This window comes from Aquarana catesbeiana, linkage group LG12, assembly GCF_042186555.1.
Source record: "Aquarana catesbeiana isolate 2022-GZ linkage group LG12, ASM4218655v1, whole genome shotgun sequence".
Lineage (NCBI taxonomy): Eukaryota > Metazoa > Chordata > Amphibia > Anura > Ranidae > Aquarana > Aquarana catesbeiana.
In genome coordinates this window covers 54589480-54607352 of record NC_133335.1, presented here as the reverse complement: position 1 = coordinate 54607352, position 17873 = coordinate 54589480, and the positions used below count along the sequence as shown (strand labels likewise).

At 44.2% G+C, this 17873-nt stretch overlaps 1 protein-coding gene across 1 annotated transcript in view; it reads right to left on the bottom strand.

Annotated features, from left to right (window-relative positions):
• The window catches only part of LOC141114242 (beta-1,4 N-acetylgalactosaminyltransferase 2-like), a 242612-nt gene that overhangs the window by 60183 nt on the left and 164556 nt on the right, over window positions 1-17873 (bottom strand). Inside the window, exons 7-8 of the mRNA XM_073607819.1 lie at window positions 12838-13025; window positions 5841-5981 (exon numbers count right to left, since the gene is read on the bottom strand). Of these exons, the coding sequence (XP_073463920.1) occupies window positions 5841-5981; window positions 12838-13025 (329 nt within the window). The remainder of the gene's footprint in view (window positions 1-5840; window positions 5982-12837; window positions 13026-17873) is intronic.

Genomic DNA, 17873 nt, shown 5'->3' with positions numbered 1-17873 from the left:
TGTAGCAGTAACAAGGATGAGCACACAGCAATTCAAATTATTAAGGTGTAATAACCTTTATTTGCCACAGGGTAAGTACAGAATAAGAAATTTTACGCGTTTCAGCTCATGGCCTTAGTCATAACATGTACCTGGGTGATTCAAGTTCCTGGCTGCCTATCCTTGTTGTTGCTTGAAGGTGGTTTAACCACTTGCTTACTGGGCACTTAAACCCCCCTCCTGCCCAGACCAAGTTTGAGCTTTCAGCGTTGTCTTTGAATGACAATTGCGCGGTCATACAACACTGTACCCAAATGAAATTTTTATCATTTTTTTCCCACAAATAGAGCTTTCTTTTGGTGGTATTTAATCACAGCTGGGGTTTTTATTTTTGCTAAACAAACAAAAAAAGATGGAAATTTTTGAAAAAAAAAAAAATCATGTTTAATAGTTTGTTATAAAATTTTGCAAACAGGTAATTTTTCTCCTTCATTGATATGCGCTGATGAGGCGGCACTGGTGGGCACTGATAGGCTGCACTGATGGGCACGGATAGGCACAGATAAGGCGGCACTGATAGGCACAGTTAAGGCGGCACTGATAGGCACAGTTAAGGCGGCACTGATAGGCACAGTTAAGGCGGCACTGATGGGGACAGATAAGGCGGTACTGATGGGCACAGATAAGGCGGCACTGATGGCCACGGATGGGCGGCACGGATGGGTGGCACGGATGGGTGGCACGGATGGGCACTGATAGGTACCACTGATGGGGGGCACTGATGGGCGGCACTGATGGGTGGCACTGATGGGTGGCACTGATGGGCACTTATGGGCACTGGTAGGTGACACTGATGGGCACTGATAGGTTGCACTGATGTGGGTGCTGATGGGTGGCACTGATGAGGGTGCTGATGGGTGGCACTGATGGGTGGCACTGATGGGTGGCACTGTGGGCACTGATGGGTGGCACTGTGGGCACTGATGGGTGGCGCTGATTGATGGCACTGTGGGCACTGATGGGTGACGCTGGTGGGCACTGGTAGGCAGTACTGCTGCCTATTGCTTTGTGTCAGAAGGTCGCCGTGATCGGGACTGATGTCCCGATCATGGCCGCCGGTGATCGGGTTTTTTTTTTTCCTCCTCACGCTGTCAGCACGAGGAGGACAAATAGCCGATTACCGGCTCTGTTTACATCACATGATCAGCTGTCATTGGCTGACAGCTGATCATGTGGTAAGGGGTCGGGACCAACCCCTTACTCTGATCTGTGATCAGGCGAGTCTCATAGACTCGCTGATCACCGAGCGCGCCGCGCGCGCCCTGCAGGGGGCGCACAGGCCGCTCGTGCACAGGACAACGTCAATAGACGTCGTCCCGGCAATTTAGATCCGCGCTGTTGCCGTCATTTGGCAATGGCCCGGATCTGAAGCGGTTAAAGTAGAACTATAGGCAAAACTTTTTTTTTTCATTTTGAATAGAGCAAGGGAGGGCTATAACCCCTGTAAGATTTTTTTTTTTTGCCATCTGTGTCTCATTGTAGAGAGGAAGGACACTGACATGCTTGTAGATGCTGGAGGAGAGCCCCACCAACCAGGAGAGGAGAGTGGTGATTGCCAGTAGAACAGCTGGAAAATCTGGCCTGTGGAACGCACTGTAGTCTTCTGGAAACAGGCACTGTTCCAGCAATGAGCTTTGTTGGACTACAAGTCCTAGGGGATACCTATGCTTATGAGGCGAAGGAAGAAATGGAAAGAGCTGCTAGACAGTCTCACGTAGAGAGCCAGGGAGAGAGAGCTGGGATGCTGAGGCTGGTGACGCTGCTGAATGCCAGTGCTAAAGTCTCCATGCACACTGGCTTATTTTTAAGCTCCTAGCAGCTTCGTACTTACAGTGCCTTGAAAAAGTATTCATACCCCTTGAAATTTTTCACATTTTGTCATGTTACAACCAAAAACGTCAAAGTGGCACATAATTGTGAAGTGAAAGGAAAATGATAAATGGTTTTCAACATTTTTTACAAGTAAGTATATGAAAAGTGTGGCATGCATTTGTATTCAGCCCCCCCTGAGTAAATACTTTGTAGAACCAACCACCTTTCACTGCAATTACAGCTGCACATCTAGAGAGTGACATTTTTGCCCATTCTTCTTTGTAAAATAGCTCAAGCTCTGTCAGATTGGATGGAGAGTGCCTGTGAGCAGCAATTTTCAAGTCTTACCACGGATTCTCAATTGGAATTAGGTAAAGACTTTGACTAGGCCATTCTAACACATGAATATGCTTTGATCCAAACTATTCCATTGTAGCTCTGGCTGTATGTTTAGGGTCGTTGTCCGGCTGGAAGGTGAACCTCTGCCCCAGTCTCATCTTCTGCAAACTGATGCCGCGTACACACGATCGGAAGTTCGGCCAGCAAAAGACCGATGAGAGCTTTTCGTCGGAAAATGCGACCGTGTGTATGCTCCATCGGACTTTTGCTGGCCAAATTCCAGCCAGCAAAAGATTGGGAGCATGTTCTCACTTTTTCGATCGGAAAAAGTTCCTATCCTACGCATGCTTGGAAACAATTCGACACATGCTCAGAAGCATTGGACTTCATTTTCTCAGCTCGTCGTAGTGTTGTACGTCACCACGTTCTTGACGGTCGTAAGTTCAGCAAACTTTTGTGTGACCGTGTGTATGCAAGGCAAGCTTGAGCGGAATCCTGTCGGAAAAACCATCATATCTTTTTCCGACCAAAATCTCGATCGTGTGTACGCGGTATAACAGTTTTTCTTCTAAGATTGCCCTGTACTTGGCTCCATCCATCTTCCCATCAACTCTGACCAGCTTCCCTGTCCCTGCTGAAGAAAAGCATCCCCACAACATGATGCTGCCACCACCATTTTTCACGGTGGGGATGGTGTGTTCAGGGTGATGTGCAGTGTTAGTTTTCCGCCACATATATTGTTTTAATTTTAGGCCAAAAGCTTCAATTTTGGTCTCATCTGACCAGAGCACCTTCTTCCACATGTCGCCCACATGGCTTCACGCAAACTGCAAACAGGACTTCTTATGTCTTTCTTTAAACAATGGATTTTATCTTGCCACTCTTCCATAAAGGCCGGATTTGTAGAGTGCATGACTAATAGTTGTCCTGTGGACAGATTCTCCCACCTGAGTTGTGGATCTCTGCAGCTCCTCCAGAGTCACCATGGGCCTCTTGGCTGCTTCTCTGATTCTCTCCTTGCCCGGCCTGTCAGTTTAGGTGAATGACCATGTCTTGGTAGGTTTTCAGTTGTGCCATACTCTTTCCATTTTTGCATGATGGATGAACAGTGCTCAGTGAGATGTTCAAAGCGTGGGATATTTTTTCATAACCTAACCCTGCTTTAACCCTTTAGCCCCGACCATACGCACATATGTGGCCTCGGCTTTAAGGGGTTATACCAGGGTGATGCCTGCAGCTGCAGGCATCATACCAGTACCATTTTTTAGAGCGGGCAGTCGGCTCTTTAGGGATAATGACCGATTAAAAAAATGCTCGGCTGTTATCCCGGAGGAGCGGGAGGGGACGTCCCCCCTCCCGCCGCTCTTCCCAGGCTTCCCGTCCCACCGGGAGACCCGATCCACTTCTGCCAGCTAGAGTGAGGCTGGAAGGAAGCCGGAAACTGCTTTGTTCCAGTCTCCTATGTGTAAAAAGGGAAGCTACGTCACAACGTCACTTCCGGTTTACTCGACTGCTAATGGCGACGATTTTTTAAAAAATTGACAGTATTCAGAATTGCCGTTTTTTAGCGATCTGAATACTTTGAAGTGTAAAGGAGGGATTGGGGGTCTTTTAGACCCCCAATCGCTCCATAAAGAGTACCTGTCATCACCTATTACTGCCACAAGGCAATTGCAACCGTGAGTCTATTTAAATGTGATTTGACTCGTTTTTTTTTTGTTTCTTTTGAAATGTAATTTTTTTTGCTTCAGCATTCTTTATACCTGCTACAGATGTGCCACCGTGCAGACAGACTAAGGAGACCCCCCAGGCACTATATTTAAAGGAATTTTACATTTTTATTGTTTCACTTAAAGTGGGGTTCCCACTTTAAGTGAAGCAATGACAATGAAAAAATACTTTGACACTTTTTTGAATGTATATACCCGATATCCATTCACATGGGGGGGCAGGATCTGGGGGCCCCCTTGTTAAAGGAGGCTTCCAGATTGCGATAATCCCCCCCGCCCGCAGAGCTCAACAACCACAGCCCAGGGTTGTTGGGAAGAGGCCCTTGTCCCCATGGCTTGGTATGGTTCAGGAGGTGGGGGTAGCTCGCTCGTCCCCCCCCCTTTCCTGACCTGCCAGGCTGCATGCCCGTATAAGGGTCTCATATGGATTTGGGGGGGACCCCACGCTTTTTTTTTATTTTGGGTTTGCCTTAAAATCCATACAAGACCGACAGGCCTGATATGGACTGGGAGGGACCCTACGCAGTTTTTTTAAACATTTTATTATTGCTGGGCAATTGCCGGAATTCTTTTCTTTACATTCATCTGTCAATGGGGAAGCCAGCTGACAGATGATGAGTCATGGTTGTTAAGAATGTGGGCGGTCAGCTTCATGGTCCGCTACTTAACAACCAGCTATTTCTTCACACAGAATTCGAATGATCGTTTTTTGACTGATCTGAATCCTAATCGATCTGAAAAGTTGGAATTCGCTAGAAAATTAATAAATGTAACTCATTTTAATGAAAACGAAATTAAATTTAACAAAAACTAAACTAAACAAATTCCAAAACCAAACTAAACAAATTCCATAATGAAACAAAATTTGTAACATAACAAATCTATCCAAAACAAATGTTTTCATTCTGCACATGTCTACCTTTGAGGGCTTCACAGAACAGCTGTATTTGTACTGAGATTAAAATTACACACAGGTGGTTCCACTAAATTTTAGTTAGGAGTATCAGAGTAAAGGGGAGTTAAAACAAATGCACGCCACACCTTTCAGATAATTCTTTGTGAAAACCATTTATCATTTTCCTTCCACTTCACAATTATGTGCCTTTTTGTGTTGGTCTATCACATAAAATCCTTATAACATACATTTATGTTTTTGGCTGTGACAAAATGTGGATCATTTTAAGGGGTATGAGTACTTTTTAAACGCACTGCAGGAGCGTTTGTTTTTTTTTCTGTCCCTAGAAGTGAATAGTGTTATCCTATGTGTCCATGCACACTATTGTAGGCTAGAAGCGTTTTTCAAGCTTCAGCTTCTAGGCGCAGGAAAAAAATGCTTTTTTTGCATTTTTGGGAGTGCTTTGCCAGCAGAAAAAACACTAACAGCTCCTGCAAGCTCTTAAAAGCTGCCAACCGCTGCTAAGCACCACTTAGCGGTGGTCCGTGACATCCTTAACAACCAGTGAATAGCTGGTTGTTAAGGAGCAGGTTGGCAAGCCTGCTCCATGTCAGCGGATGACTCATCAGCTGTCAGCAGGTTTACCCGCTGACGGTTGAATATAAACAAAACAATTATTAGCAATAGAAATTGAGAAAAAAACAGTGTGGGGTCCCCTCCTTCTCTAATCCATACAAGTCTTTATGTCTGGTAACCCAACACCAACATTTAAAAAAAAAATGGTGTGGACGTGGGTCAGCGACTCTATTTTTTGTTGTCTGTGTTCTGTTGGAGAGATTTACCTTCACTTCCCCAGTTGACTTGACTTAACGGGGGTTCTGATCAATCCCCACTCTACTCAAAACTTAAAAAAGGTTTGGCTATATATACACTTTAAGTCTGTATTCCAAGTACTCTAAAGCAATCCTATACAGTATCTATGTGAATGAGGTATCCAGTAAGAGAAAAGTAGTAACAGATCTCACCACATCCAAGTCGGTTCCTTCCAATACATCCACCAGTTTTTCTATTTTTGTTTCATTTGTAAACACAAAGTCATCATCCACCCAGAGGAAATATTTGGTGGTTACTTGGGATACAGCAAGATTCCTGCCCGCAAACCAGCCCTGGAAAAACAAGGCACGTTTATTGCATACCTCCCAACTTTTGAACTTGAGAATGAGGGACATTTCCAAGAGATAGTGACCAGCAGCACGCTATGTGTGCCGTGGCAAAAAGCGGGTATGGCCTAAAATGATAGTGAGAGTGGCTTAAGGGCCATGGTTAAACAAAACCTGGGCTTCCTTGCATAAAATATGCTTTGATTGCTTTGCCACAAGCTGGAGTCTCAGCGATACATATAAACTTCAACACAATCATTTAGAAAATTACTTCCAAAACATCTGGTTTTGTACACACTGAAAATAGAGAGAGAGCTAAAATAGAGGGTTATGAGGAACCCGGGATGGAGCCAAAAAATAAGTACTGCACTACATGGAGCACATAGTAGCAAATATAGGCCTAACAGTGGGAGTGGCTTAAAGAGGGATGGTTAAACTGAAGATGAGCCTAGTTGCTGTATAAAGTGCAGCATTGCTTGAACAAATGAACATCAGAAGGAAATCTCAAATATCAGAAATATGCAATATAACACCTAGGGTTCATTCACACTAGTGGTTGTAAGGCTGGTAAAACCCCAGGTCAACCACAGGGTTTTACTGTCTCTCCAAGTGCTCCCTCTTTAGCTGCAGAGGCAGCAGCCGGGGGTGTACAAAAGTACTGCTTCTTCAAATCGTACCACATCAAACCACATAATATAGCAGTACCATGTGGATTGGTGGCCGCAAACACGCTGCCATTAACGATTAGGGATGGGCCGAGCACCCCCCTGTTCGGTTCGCATCCAGAACATGCAAACAGGCAAAAAAATTGCAAAAAAAAGTTTTAAAAACGGATGTTTTTTCGGGAGCAGTGATTTTAATAATGCTTAAAGTGAAACAATAAAAGTGAAATATTCCTTTAAATTTCGTACCTGTGGGGTGTCTATAGTATGCCTGTAAAGTAGCACATGTTTCCCGTGTCCGAGAGCAAAATGATATTTCTAAAGGAAAAAAAAGTCATTTAAAGGTGCTAGCGCTAGCGCCGCCTATTAATAAATTGTCGGTCCCGAGAATACACATAAAAGTCATTGAAAGTCATTGAAAAATAAAAAATAAAAATGCGTGGGGGTCCCCCAAAATTACATTACCAGGCCCTTCAAGTTTAAAAAAAAAATGGCACGGGGTTCCCCCCAAAAATCCATACCAGACCCTTCAGGTCTGGTATGGATTTTAAGGGGAACTCCGCGCCAAAATTTTTTTAAAAAATGGCATGGGGTTCCCCCAAAAATCCACACCAGACCCTCATCCGAGCATGCAACCTGGCAGGCCGCAGGAAAAGAGGGGGGGACGAGAGAGCGCCCCCCTCCTGAACTGTACCAGGCCACATGCCCTCAACATGGGGAGGATGTCCCCATGTTGATTGGGACAAGGGCCTCATCCCCCTTGCCCGGTGGTTGTGGAGGGTCTGCGGGCGGGGGGCTTATCGGAATCTGGAAGCCCCCCATGTGAATTGGTAAGTGGTACATTGTGCCCCTACCATTTCAGAAAGAAAGTGTCAAAATGTTAAAAAACCACAGGAGACGGCTTGGGACAAGTCCTTTATTAAAAATAAAAAAATAAAAAATAAAAAAGAGATTCCAGCAATGTAATCCAATACATCCATGCTCCTACTCCAGCGATGTAATCCAATTCTCGATCTCCAGCGATGGCATGTGGCCTGGTACAGTTCGGGGGGGCGCTCTCTCGTCCCCCCCTCTTTTCCTGCGGCTTGCCAGGTTGCATGCTCGGATAAGGGTGTGGTGTGGATTTTTGGGGGAACCCCACGCCATTTTTTAAAAAAATTTTGGTGCGGAGTTCCCCTTAATATCCATACCAGGCCTGAGGTGCCTGGTAATGGAATTTTGGGGGACCCCCATGCATTTTTTTTTCAATGACTTTCAATGACTTTTATGTGTATTGTCGGGACCGACAATTCATTAATAGCCAGCACTAGCGCTAGCACTTTTAAATTACTTTTTTTTCCTTTAGAAATGTCATTTTGCTCTCGGACTGTTATAAACACGGGAAACATGCGCTACTTTACTGGCATACTATAGACACCCCCCAGGTACAAAATTTAAAAGAATATTTCACTTTTATTGTTTCACTTTAAGCATTATTAAAACCACTGCTCCCGAGAAAACAGACGTTTTTAAAACTTTTTTTTGCATTGATACAAGTCCCCTGGGGCAGGACCCAGGTCCCCAAACACTTTTTATGACAATAACTTGCATATTAACCTTTAAAATTAGCACTTTAGATTTCTCCCATAGACATTTAAAGGGTGTTCCGCGGCTTTTCGAATTTGCCGCAAACACCTCAAATTGTTCGCTGTTCGGCAAACGGGCAAACAGCCAATGTTCGAGTCGAGGAACAGATAGCCCATCCATATTAACGATTAATGGCACCTACATGCGTCTCACAAGGGTAGCATGGTTGCATGCAGTGTGAGAAATGCACACGGAATGCCCCCTTGTGTTCCAGTGTGAGCCATCCCTTAGGGAGAGAGATTTGAGAGAGAGAAGGATCACTATGGTGGTGTAACAAGTAATTCTGCGCTGCCTTAAAATGGTAGTGGCTAATACAGCAAATTAGATAAATGCAACTACAAAGGAATACAAATAGTGTAGCGCTTATGTGAAACTGGGAGTGCTGGGAATGAACTTCAGTTACAAACTTTGCTCACCGTTGTGATCTCTACACGAAGTTTTGAATACATTTTCACATGGAACTTTGAAGCACACTCTGGGCAACTTTTCACTTGGACTTTTTTTTTGACAGTTATCACCAGTCACAATGTTTTTGTATATGTCGTTTTGAACTTTCAATAGTGATTATTGGGGTTTAGTACCCTTTGTTTGATATTAGTGTCAAACCACAGTTTCACATAAGCGCTACACTATTTGTATTCCAAGGATCACTATGGTACAAGGAAGAAAGGAAGGAGGGATCACTATAGTACATGGAAGAAAGGAAGGAGGGATCATTATGGTACATGGAAGGCAGCAATGATCACTATGGTACATGGAAGAAAGGAAGGAATGATCAGTGGTACATGGAAGGCAGGAAGAAAGGCTCACAATGGTACATGGAAGGCAGGAAGAAAGGCTCACTGTGGTACATGGAAGGCAGGAAAAATGGATCACTATGGTACATGGAAGGCAGGAAGAATGGATCACTATGGTACATGGAAGATAGGAAGGATCACTATGGTATATGGAAGAAAGGAAGGAGGGATCACTATGGTACATGGAAGGCAGAGGGATCACTATGGTACATGGAAGAAATGATCAGTATGGTACATGGAATTGAGGAAGGATCACTATGGTACATGGAAGGGAGGAAAGATGGATCACTGTGGCACATGGAAGGCAGGAAGGATGGATCACTATGGCACATGGAAAACAGAAACACTATGACACATGGAGGTCAGGAACACTATGGCACATGGAGGGCAGGAACACTATGGCACAAGGAAGGCAGGAAGGATGGATTACTATTGCACATGGAAGGCAGGAAGGATGAAATCACTACAGTACATGGAAGGCAGGTAGGATGGATAGCTAAGGCACATGGAAGACAGGAAGGGTGGATCACTACTACGCATGGAAGACAGAAAGGATGATCACTATAGCGCATGGAAGACAGAAAGGATGATCACTGCAGTGCACGGAAGACAGCAAAGATGATCACTACAGTGCATGGAAGGCAGAAAGGATGGATCACTACAGCGCATGGAAGACAGGAAGGATGGATCACTACGGTACATGGAAGACAGGAGGGACACAGGGAGGAGGTGGGGGAGAACTAGAGAACTAGAACTAGGAGGTGGAGGAGCATTGATGAATGGGTAGGGGTACGATGTACCCGATACCCATTCAAATAGGGGGGGGGTGGGATCTAGGGGCCCCCTTATTAAAGGGGGCTTCCAGATTCCAATAAGCCCCCGCCCGCAAACCCCAACAACCACAGCCCAGGGTAAAGGCCCTTGTCCGCATCAACATGGGGACAAGGTGCGCCCCAAAGCACGCACCCCCCCATGTTGAGGGCATGTGGCCCATATGGTTCAGGGGGGGGGCGCTCACTCATCCCCTCCCCTTTCCTGACCTGCCAGGCTGCATGCTCGATAAGGTTCTGGTATGGATTTTGAGGGGGACCCCGTGCATTTTTTTTATTTTGGCGCGGGGGGGGGACACCCCATGCTGTTTTTTCTTTATTTTTTTTTACCGGCACTTTTTTTTTTATTCAAATTTTGGCAGGGAAGCCCATTAACAGCTGATAGCTCATTGGTTGTTAAGGGCGCCACGGCCAGCTTCCCGGCCCCGCTCCTTAACAACCAGCATACACTGCGCCAATCAGGGCACAGAATGCACTGTGCAGCGCTCAGCGGTGAACACCCTGCAAATTTGGGTGTTCGGTGAACCATTAAATTAACTTGGACTCTTGAGTGTTTGCTTGCCGCTCTGACTGGATATTGGATATACATACAGTGCCTTGCAAAAGTATTCATACTCCTTGAAATTTTCCACATTTGGTCATGTTACAACCAAAAACGTAAATGTTTTTTATTGCGATTTTATGTGATAGACCAACATAAAGTGGCACATAATTGTGAAGTGGAAGATAAAATGATAAATGGTTTTCAAAATATTTAATTACGAATAAATATGTGAAAAGTGTGGGGTGCATTTGTATTCAGCCCCCCTTAGTCAATACTTCGTAGAACCACCTTTCGCTGCAATTACGGCTGCAAGTCTTTTTAGGTATGTCTATCAGCTTTGCACATCTAGAGCGTGACATTTTTGCCCATTCTTCTTTGCAAAATAGCTTAAGCTCTCTCAGATAGAATGGAGAGCGTCTGTGAAGATCAATTTTCCCGTCTTGCCACAGATTCTCATTTTGATTTAGGTCTGGACTTTGACTGGACCATTCTAACACATGAATATGTTTTGATCTAAACTATTCCATTGTAGCTCTGGCTGTATGTTTAGGGTCGTTGTCCTGCTGGAAGGTGAACCTCCACCCCAGTCTCAAGTCTTTTGCAGACTCTAACAGGTTTTCTTCTAAGATTGCTCTGTTTTTGGCTCCATCCATCTTACCATCAACACCAGCTTCCCTGTCCCTGCTAATGTAAAGCATCCCCACAGCATAATGCTGCCACCACCATGTTTCACGGTGGGGATGGTGTGTTCAGGATGATGTGCAGTGTTAGTTTTCCGCCGTACATAGCGTTTTGCTTTCAGGCCAAAAAGTTCAATTTTGCTCTTATCTGACCAGAGCACCTTCTACCACATGTTTGCTGTGTCCACCACATGGCTTCTTGCAAACTGCAAACAGGACTTTTTATGTCTTTCTTTCAACAATGGCTTTCTTCTTGCCACTCTTCCATAAAGACCAGATTTGTGGAGTGCACGACTAATAGTTGCCCTGTGGACAGATTCTGCCACCTAAGCTGTGGATCTCTGCAGCTCCTCCAGAGTTACTATGGGCCTTTTGGCTGCTTCTCTGATTAATGCTCTCCTTGCCCGGCCTGTCAGTTTAGGTGGACGGCCATGTCTTGGTAGGTTTGTAGTTGTGCCATACTCTTTCCATTTTCAGATGATGGAGTGAACAGTGCTGAGTGAGATGTTCAAAGCTTGGAATATTTTTTATAACCTAACCCTGCTATAAACTTCTCCACAACTTTATCCCTGACCTGTCTGGTGTGTTCCTTGGCCTTAATGATGCTATTTGTTCACTAAGGTTCTCTAACAAACCTCTGAGGGCTTCACAGAACAACTATATTTATACTGAGATTAAATTACACACATATGGAGACTATTTACTAATCAGGTAACTTCTGAAGGCAATTGGTTCCACTAGATTTTAGTTAGGGGCATCAGAGTAAAGGGGGCTAAATACAAATGCATGCCGCATTTTTTTTTATATTCATTTGTAAAAATATTTGAAAACCATTTATCATTTTCCTTCCACTTCACAATTATGTGCACTTTTTGTTTGTCTAGCACATAAAATCCCAATAAGATATATTTACGTTTTTGGTTGTAACATGACAAAATGTGGTAAATTTCAAAAGGTATGAATCCTTTTTCAAGGCACTGCATTTCTAGTAGCATGGAGAAGAGGTTTTTCTTTTCAGTCTGTGACCCTGCTGGTGTGATTTTCCCTCATATCCTGTCTCTGTGATACCTCTACAAGAAATTGGACAAGGTATATGAGGTGCGTCTAAAAAGTCACCAGGACAAGGTATATGAGGTGCGTCTAAAAAGTTCACTGAATGGTCCAATATCTCAATGGCAACATAGGTCAGGTACGCACATGCACACAGCTATCCAGAGACACGTCTAGAAGCATCACCTAGTGTGGAGTACACCTGACCGTCAGGGTAAACACGTTGCGGGCAGTCAAACGTAGTCAGTGTGAGAGGTAGGGTCACAGCAGTGTGCCGCACAAGCTGACAGACGAACAGAAAGCAAAAGGAATGGAAACCTCTGGAGATTTCAATTACAATGTGTGGCCAGGATCCATTCTTTCTGTGAACCATCGTCACCTGGGATGAGACCTGGTGCTACCAGTTTGATCCGTACCTGTTCTCGATCATCCACTGTACTCCCCTGATCTGGCGTCATAAAAGGCGCACGTTCTGCGGAAATGGCTGCATTCCAAGAATGTGTGACAGCGGTTCTGCGATCGATTCCTAAAGAGGCCTAAACTTTATGAAGAAGCTTTATGAAAGTTGCCAAATGTGTGTTGTGAAGGATGGCAATTATTTTGAAGGCCAATAAAGGTAAGAGTTTCGCTATTTTGTCGCATCCCTCAGTCATAGAAATGGAATAGACTTTACCTTAGCAAATGGCATAAAGTACTGTTCTACATTTGGATCTTCAATTTTCTCAAGTTCGTCATTGTCATCCGCCACGATGACCTTCATGTCGGGGTAATACAGGCGTATACTTCTTATCAACTCTCGTAACTTATCATAGCGCAGAAAGGTCTTTGTGGTGATTGTCACCAAGGAGCTAATATTTCCATCTACAAATAAAATATACGATATATGAGATACCTGCAAAGTTCCATCAATACATTCTGCATATCATCATTTTTGGTTTGCTTTGGTTTTTCCTGTCTGGAGTCAAGAAGGAGCAAGCCAATTCAGACTTCTCTTTGACAGATCACAGACGACTCTTATGGGAATATATGATCAAAGGCTCTTCAACACCCTATTTCTGGGTGAACCTAGCCTACGTACATCAAGATGAGCATGAACTCAAATGTCACTCAGCCTACACACAAAGCAAGCAGTTCTTATAAATCTTAGTTGTTGTTTTTTTCTTTTTGAAATGTTTAATTATTTTTATAGTATTATATACATATCTACTAGTTTCTGTTGCCTACTACTTGTCTATTCATTATTAGTTCTATCAGCTCTTATGTTTTTATCTGAGAATGTAAGAATTCAACATTTAATATATTCTTTGGCTTATTGCCTCTTCTCTGGTGTAAAGCCGTTCTAAAAAATCTTCTTCTGTGTTTCAAATGCGCCATCTAGTGGAAAAATATCAGAGAACAATTATAGCAGTTCTGAATTATAGATTTCAGCATACTGTATTTAGATGACTTAACCACTTGACCTCCAGGAGATTTACTCCCCTTCATGACCAGGCCATTTTTTGCGATACGGCACTGCGTTACTTTTACTGACAATTGCGTGGTTGTGTGCTGCTGTACCCAAATAAAATGCCTGTCCTTTTTTTCCCCTATAAATAGAGCTTTCTTTTGGTGGTATTTGATCACCTCTGTGGTTTTTATTTTTTGCGCTATAAACAAAAAAAGACTTACAATTTTGAAAAAAAAAAACACTTTCCTGGCAGACTCCATGGCAGCACACGTATGGGTTAACCATGCCTTCTCTTCACTCCTATAGGACCCCACTCCCATAAACCAAGATGGAAACATTGTCCCTGATTCAAAGGGGGTCCAGCCAGGTGACTGGCTGGTTTCCAGAGACCTAAAAATGCTTACTTGCATGTGCCCATTGTAGAAGTCTTCCGCAAGTTCCTTTGGTTTACGTAGGTCAAGACCATCAACAGCTCACCTGTCTACCATTCGGGCTTTCAACATCACCCTGCATGTTTTTCAAAGTCTTATTGATTGTGATAGTCTTTATCAAAACAAGGGGCCTATGCCTGCATCGTTACTTGAATGACCTTCTCCTACTATCCCAAGAGAGGGCAGCTGCTGGAGCCCAGAGCTCAGGTCTTTTCAATGCTCCTCAAATTTGGCTGGCTGTTGAATCTATTAAAAAGCCACCTGGAGCCCACTCAGTCTCTTGTGTACCTCAGGGCTCAGTTCAATTTAATCAAGAGGACCATTGCTTTGCCTTTGGATCCCGATGATCTGGAACAGAATACTCCTGGCCCTGTCTCCTAACCACCTGTGTGCCTTTCAGTGTCTAAAATTATTGGCAATATGGTGTCTATGGATCCAAGTGGATGCTCTGGAGAATATGGCCCTTCCTGAAGGGGTTTCTCCAGCAGTGGGAGCCAGGAAGCAGAATTCAGGTCATCCACATAACCTCTGTCATGAGAGAGAGTCCCTGGTGGCAGAAATAGAGAAACTTTCTCAATTGCCATTCCATTGCCCCCATTTCCTAGTTCCCAATCACATCCAATGCCAGAAATACAGGATGGGGGCTTACTGCCTATCGGGGATAGCTCAAGGCAGGTGGGACTGTCAGCTTCACAAGATTGTGTTGAACATTCTGAAACTACAGGCAGCCTTCTGCACCCTACAAGCCAATTATGTCTTATGCCCTGTACACACGGGCAGACTTTTCGGCATCAAAGGTCCGACAGTCTTTCCGACGGACTTTTGACAGACTTCCTATGGACTTTCGAACGAACGGACTTGCCTACACACGATCACACCAAAGTCCGACGGACTCGTACGTGATGACGTACGACCAGACTAAAATAAGGAAGTTCGTAGCCAGTAGCCAATAGCTGCCCTAGCGTCGGTTTTTGTCCGTCGGACTAGCATACACACGAATGGATTTTTTGACCGGACTCGAGTCCGTCGGAAATATTTGAAACATGTTCCAAACCTAAAGTCCGTCTGATTTTCGACCGAAAAAGTCCGCTGCAGGTCCGATGCAGCCCACACACGGTCAGATTGTCCGACGGATTCGTTCCGTCGTACCAGTCCGGTCAAGAAGTCCGCCTGTGTGTATAGGGCATAAGGTTCAGAAGAATCTAGCCAACATCTCAGCGGCTTATGTCCTCGGATATAAGAATATTCAAACAGACTTTCTTTCCAGAGTCCAATTGGAGAACAACGAATGGTCTCTCCATGTTGAGGTTTTCAGGTTGATTTTGTCCCTGGGGGTCAGTCCAGAAGTCGATCCATTCGCTTCCCCGTGCAAAAAGAAGTTGGAGATGTATTATATGTGGTTAACAAGTTGCGCTTATAAATAATGTGAAAGTCTAAACTGTGATCAAAACAGTCCAAATTGCTGGTGAGATGAATAGATAAATAAAAACAAAAATATGTGAAGCTTGGAATAAAGTGCTTGTAGGTAGACAATCCAAATGAATCCTTCAACATGTGACGCCACCAACACTGAAGATAGGATGTGCCCTTACCACAATAGGTGGACCCTCTACTATGGAAGGTCAGAAGCATAATGGGAGTTGCCAGCTTTTGGGTGTTCCTGGAACATGCAGTGTAGATGATGTACGTCTCTCCAGCTGTCCATCCCACACTCAGTTTAAAACATCCGGGCACCCACAATGGATGGACCCTCTATTATGGAAGGTCAGAAGCGCAATGGGAGTTAATAGCTGTCTGGTGTTCCTGGAACATGCAGTGCAGATGATGTATGTCTCTCCAGCCATCTATCCCACACTCAGTTTAAAACATCCGGCAATACCCAAAAGTAAAACAGAGGGCTCCAAATAGTGTAAAACCATTGGTAGGTATTTATTGAGAACAAAAGCACTCAGACAAAAAAGTGGCAAAAAGTGCTTGAATAAAAGGCTGCAGCACAGTGATAAAAACTTGCGGTGACTCTTCAGTGTATCCTCGCCCAACCGTCACGGTTGTACTTCTTCCTGGGCATTCCGGATGGAGAGACGTACATCATCTGCAGTGCATGTTCCAGGAACACACAACAGCTGGTAACTCCCATTGCGCTTCTAACCTTCCATAATAGAGGGTCTATCCATTGTGGTAGGGGCACATCCTATCTTCAATGTTGGTGGTGTCACATGGTTGAAGGATTCATTTGGATTGTCTACTTACAAGCACTTTATTCCAATTTTCACATATTTTTGTTTTTATTTATCTATTCATCTTTGCTATTTGGACGGTTTTGATCACAGTTTGGACTTTCACATTATTTATAAGCACAACTTGTTTCCTTTTTATTATTGTTTAACCCTTTCATGACTAAGCCTATTTTTGAAATTTGGTGTTTACAAGTTAAAATCCGTATTTTTTGCTAGAAAATTACTTAGAGTTCCCAAACATTATATATATTTTTTTAGCAGAGAATCTAGAGAATAAAATGGAGATTGTTGCAATAGTTTATATCACACAGTATTTGTGCAGCGGTGTTTTAAACACAAATTTTTGCAAAAGGGACACTTTCATGAATTTTAAAAAATCCAAACAGTAAAGTTACCCCAATTTTATTGTATAGTGTGAAAGATGATGTTACGCTGAGTAAATAGATACCAAACATGTCACCCTTTATAATTGCACGCACTCGTGGAATGGCGACAAACTACAGTACCTATGAATTTCCATAGGCGACGCTTTAAATTTTTTTTACGGTTACCAGGTTTGAGTTACAGAGGAGGTCTAGGGCTAGAATTATTGCTCTTGCTCTGACGATCGCGGCGATACCTCACATGTGTGATTTGAACACCGTTTACATATGCGGGCGCGACTCCCGTATGCGTTTTCTTCCCTGCACGAGCTCGCGGGGACGGGGCACTTTAAAAAATTTTTATTTATTTATTTATTTATTTATTTATTTATTTTACTTTATAAATTGTGTTTTTTTTTTTTTTTTTACTTTTATTGCTGTCACAAGGAATGTAAACATCCCTTGTGACAGTAATAGGTGGTGACAGGTACTCTTTATGGAGGTCTAAAAGACCCCCGATCCCTCCTTCGCACATCAAAGTATTCAGATCGCCGAAAACGGCGATTCTGAATACTGTATTTTTTTTAAAAACCGGCGCCATTGGCAGCCGAGTAAACGGGAAGTGACGTCATGACGTCGCTTCCGCATTTACATTGAGAAGGCTGGAACAAAGCCGCCCACAGCTTCGTTCCAGCCCGCCCCAGCCGCCGGAGGCAGACGATTGGACACCGGGCCTCCTGATCGCACGGGAGGCCCGGTAAGAGCAGCGGGAGGCGGCGGGAGGGGGGGATGTCCCCTCCCGCTCCTCCGGTATAACAGCCGAGCGGCTTTTAGCTGCATCGGTTGTTATACTTGGGTAGCCGATCGCCCGCTCGAAACAACGGTACCGGGATGATGCCTGCAGCTGCGGACATCATCCTGGTATAACCCCGGAAAGCCGAGTACGCATATCTGCGTACGGTCGGCGGGAAGGGGATTATTGTGTCATATCTCACATGTTATTGTTGCTGCTACTGACCTTATACACAAGCGCAGTATTGCTTACCATTTTTCCTATTATTCTTGGGGCCGGTATCTCCAAGGTTTCAGGACAGGTGCCCTGACGGATCATTGGAAATGCAGTGGGACCTGTGCGATTCTTCCAGTCCCAGTCATCCTTGGGTTTCTATGAAGACTCAGAACAGAAGTTGTGGAGGTAGCGGCAGTGATGCCTTATTGGTCAAATAGGCCAG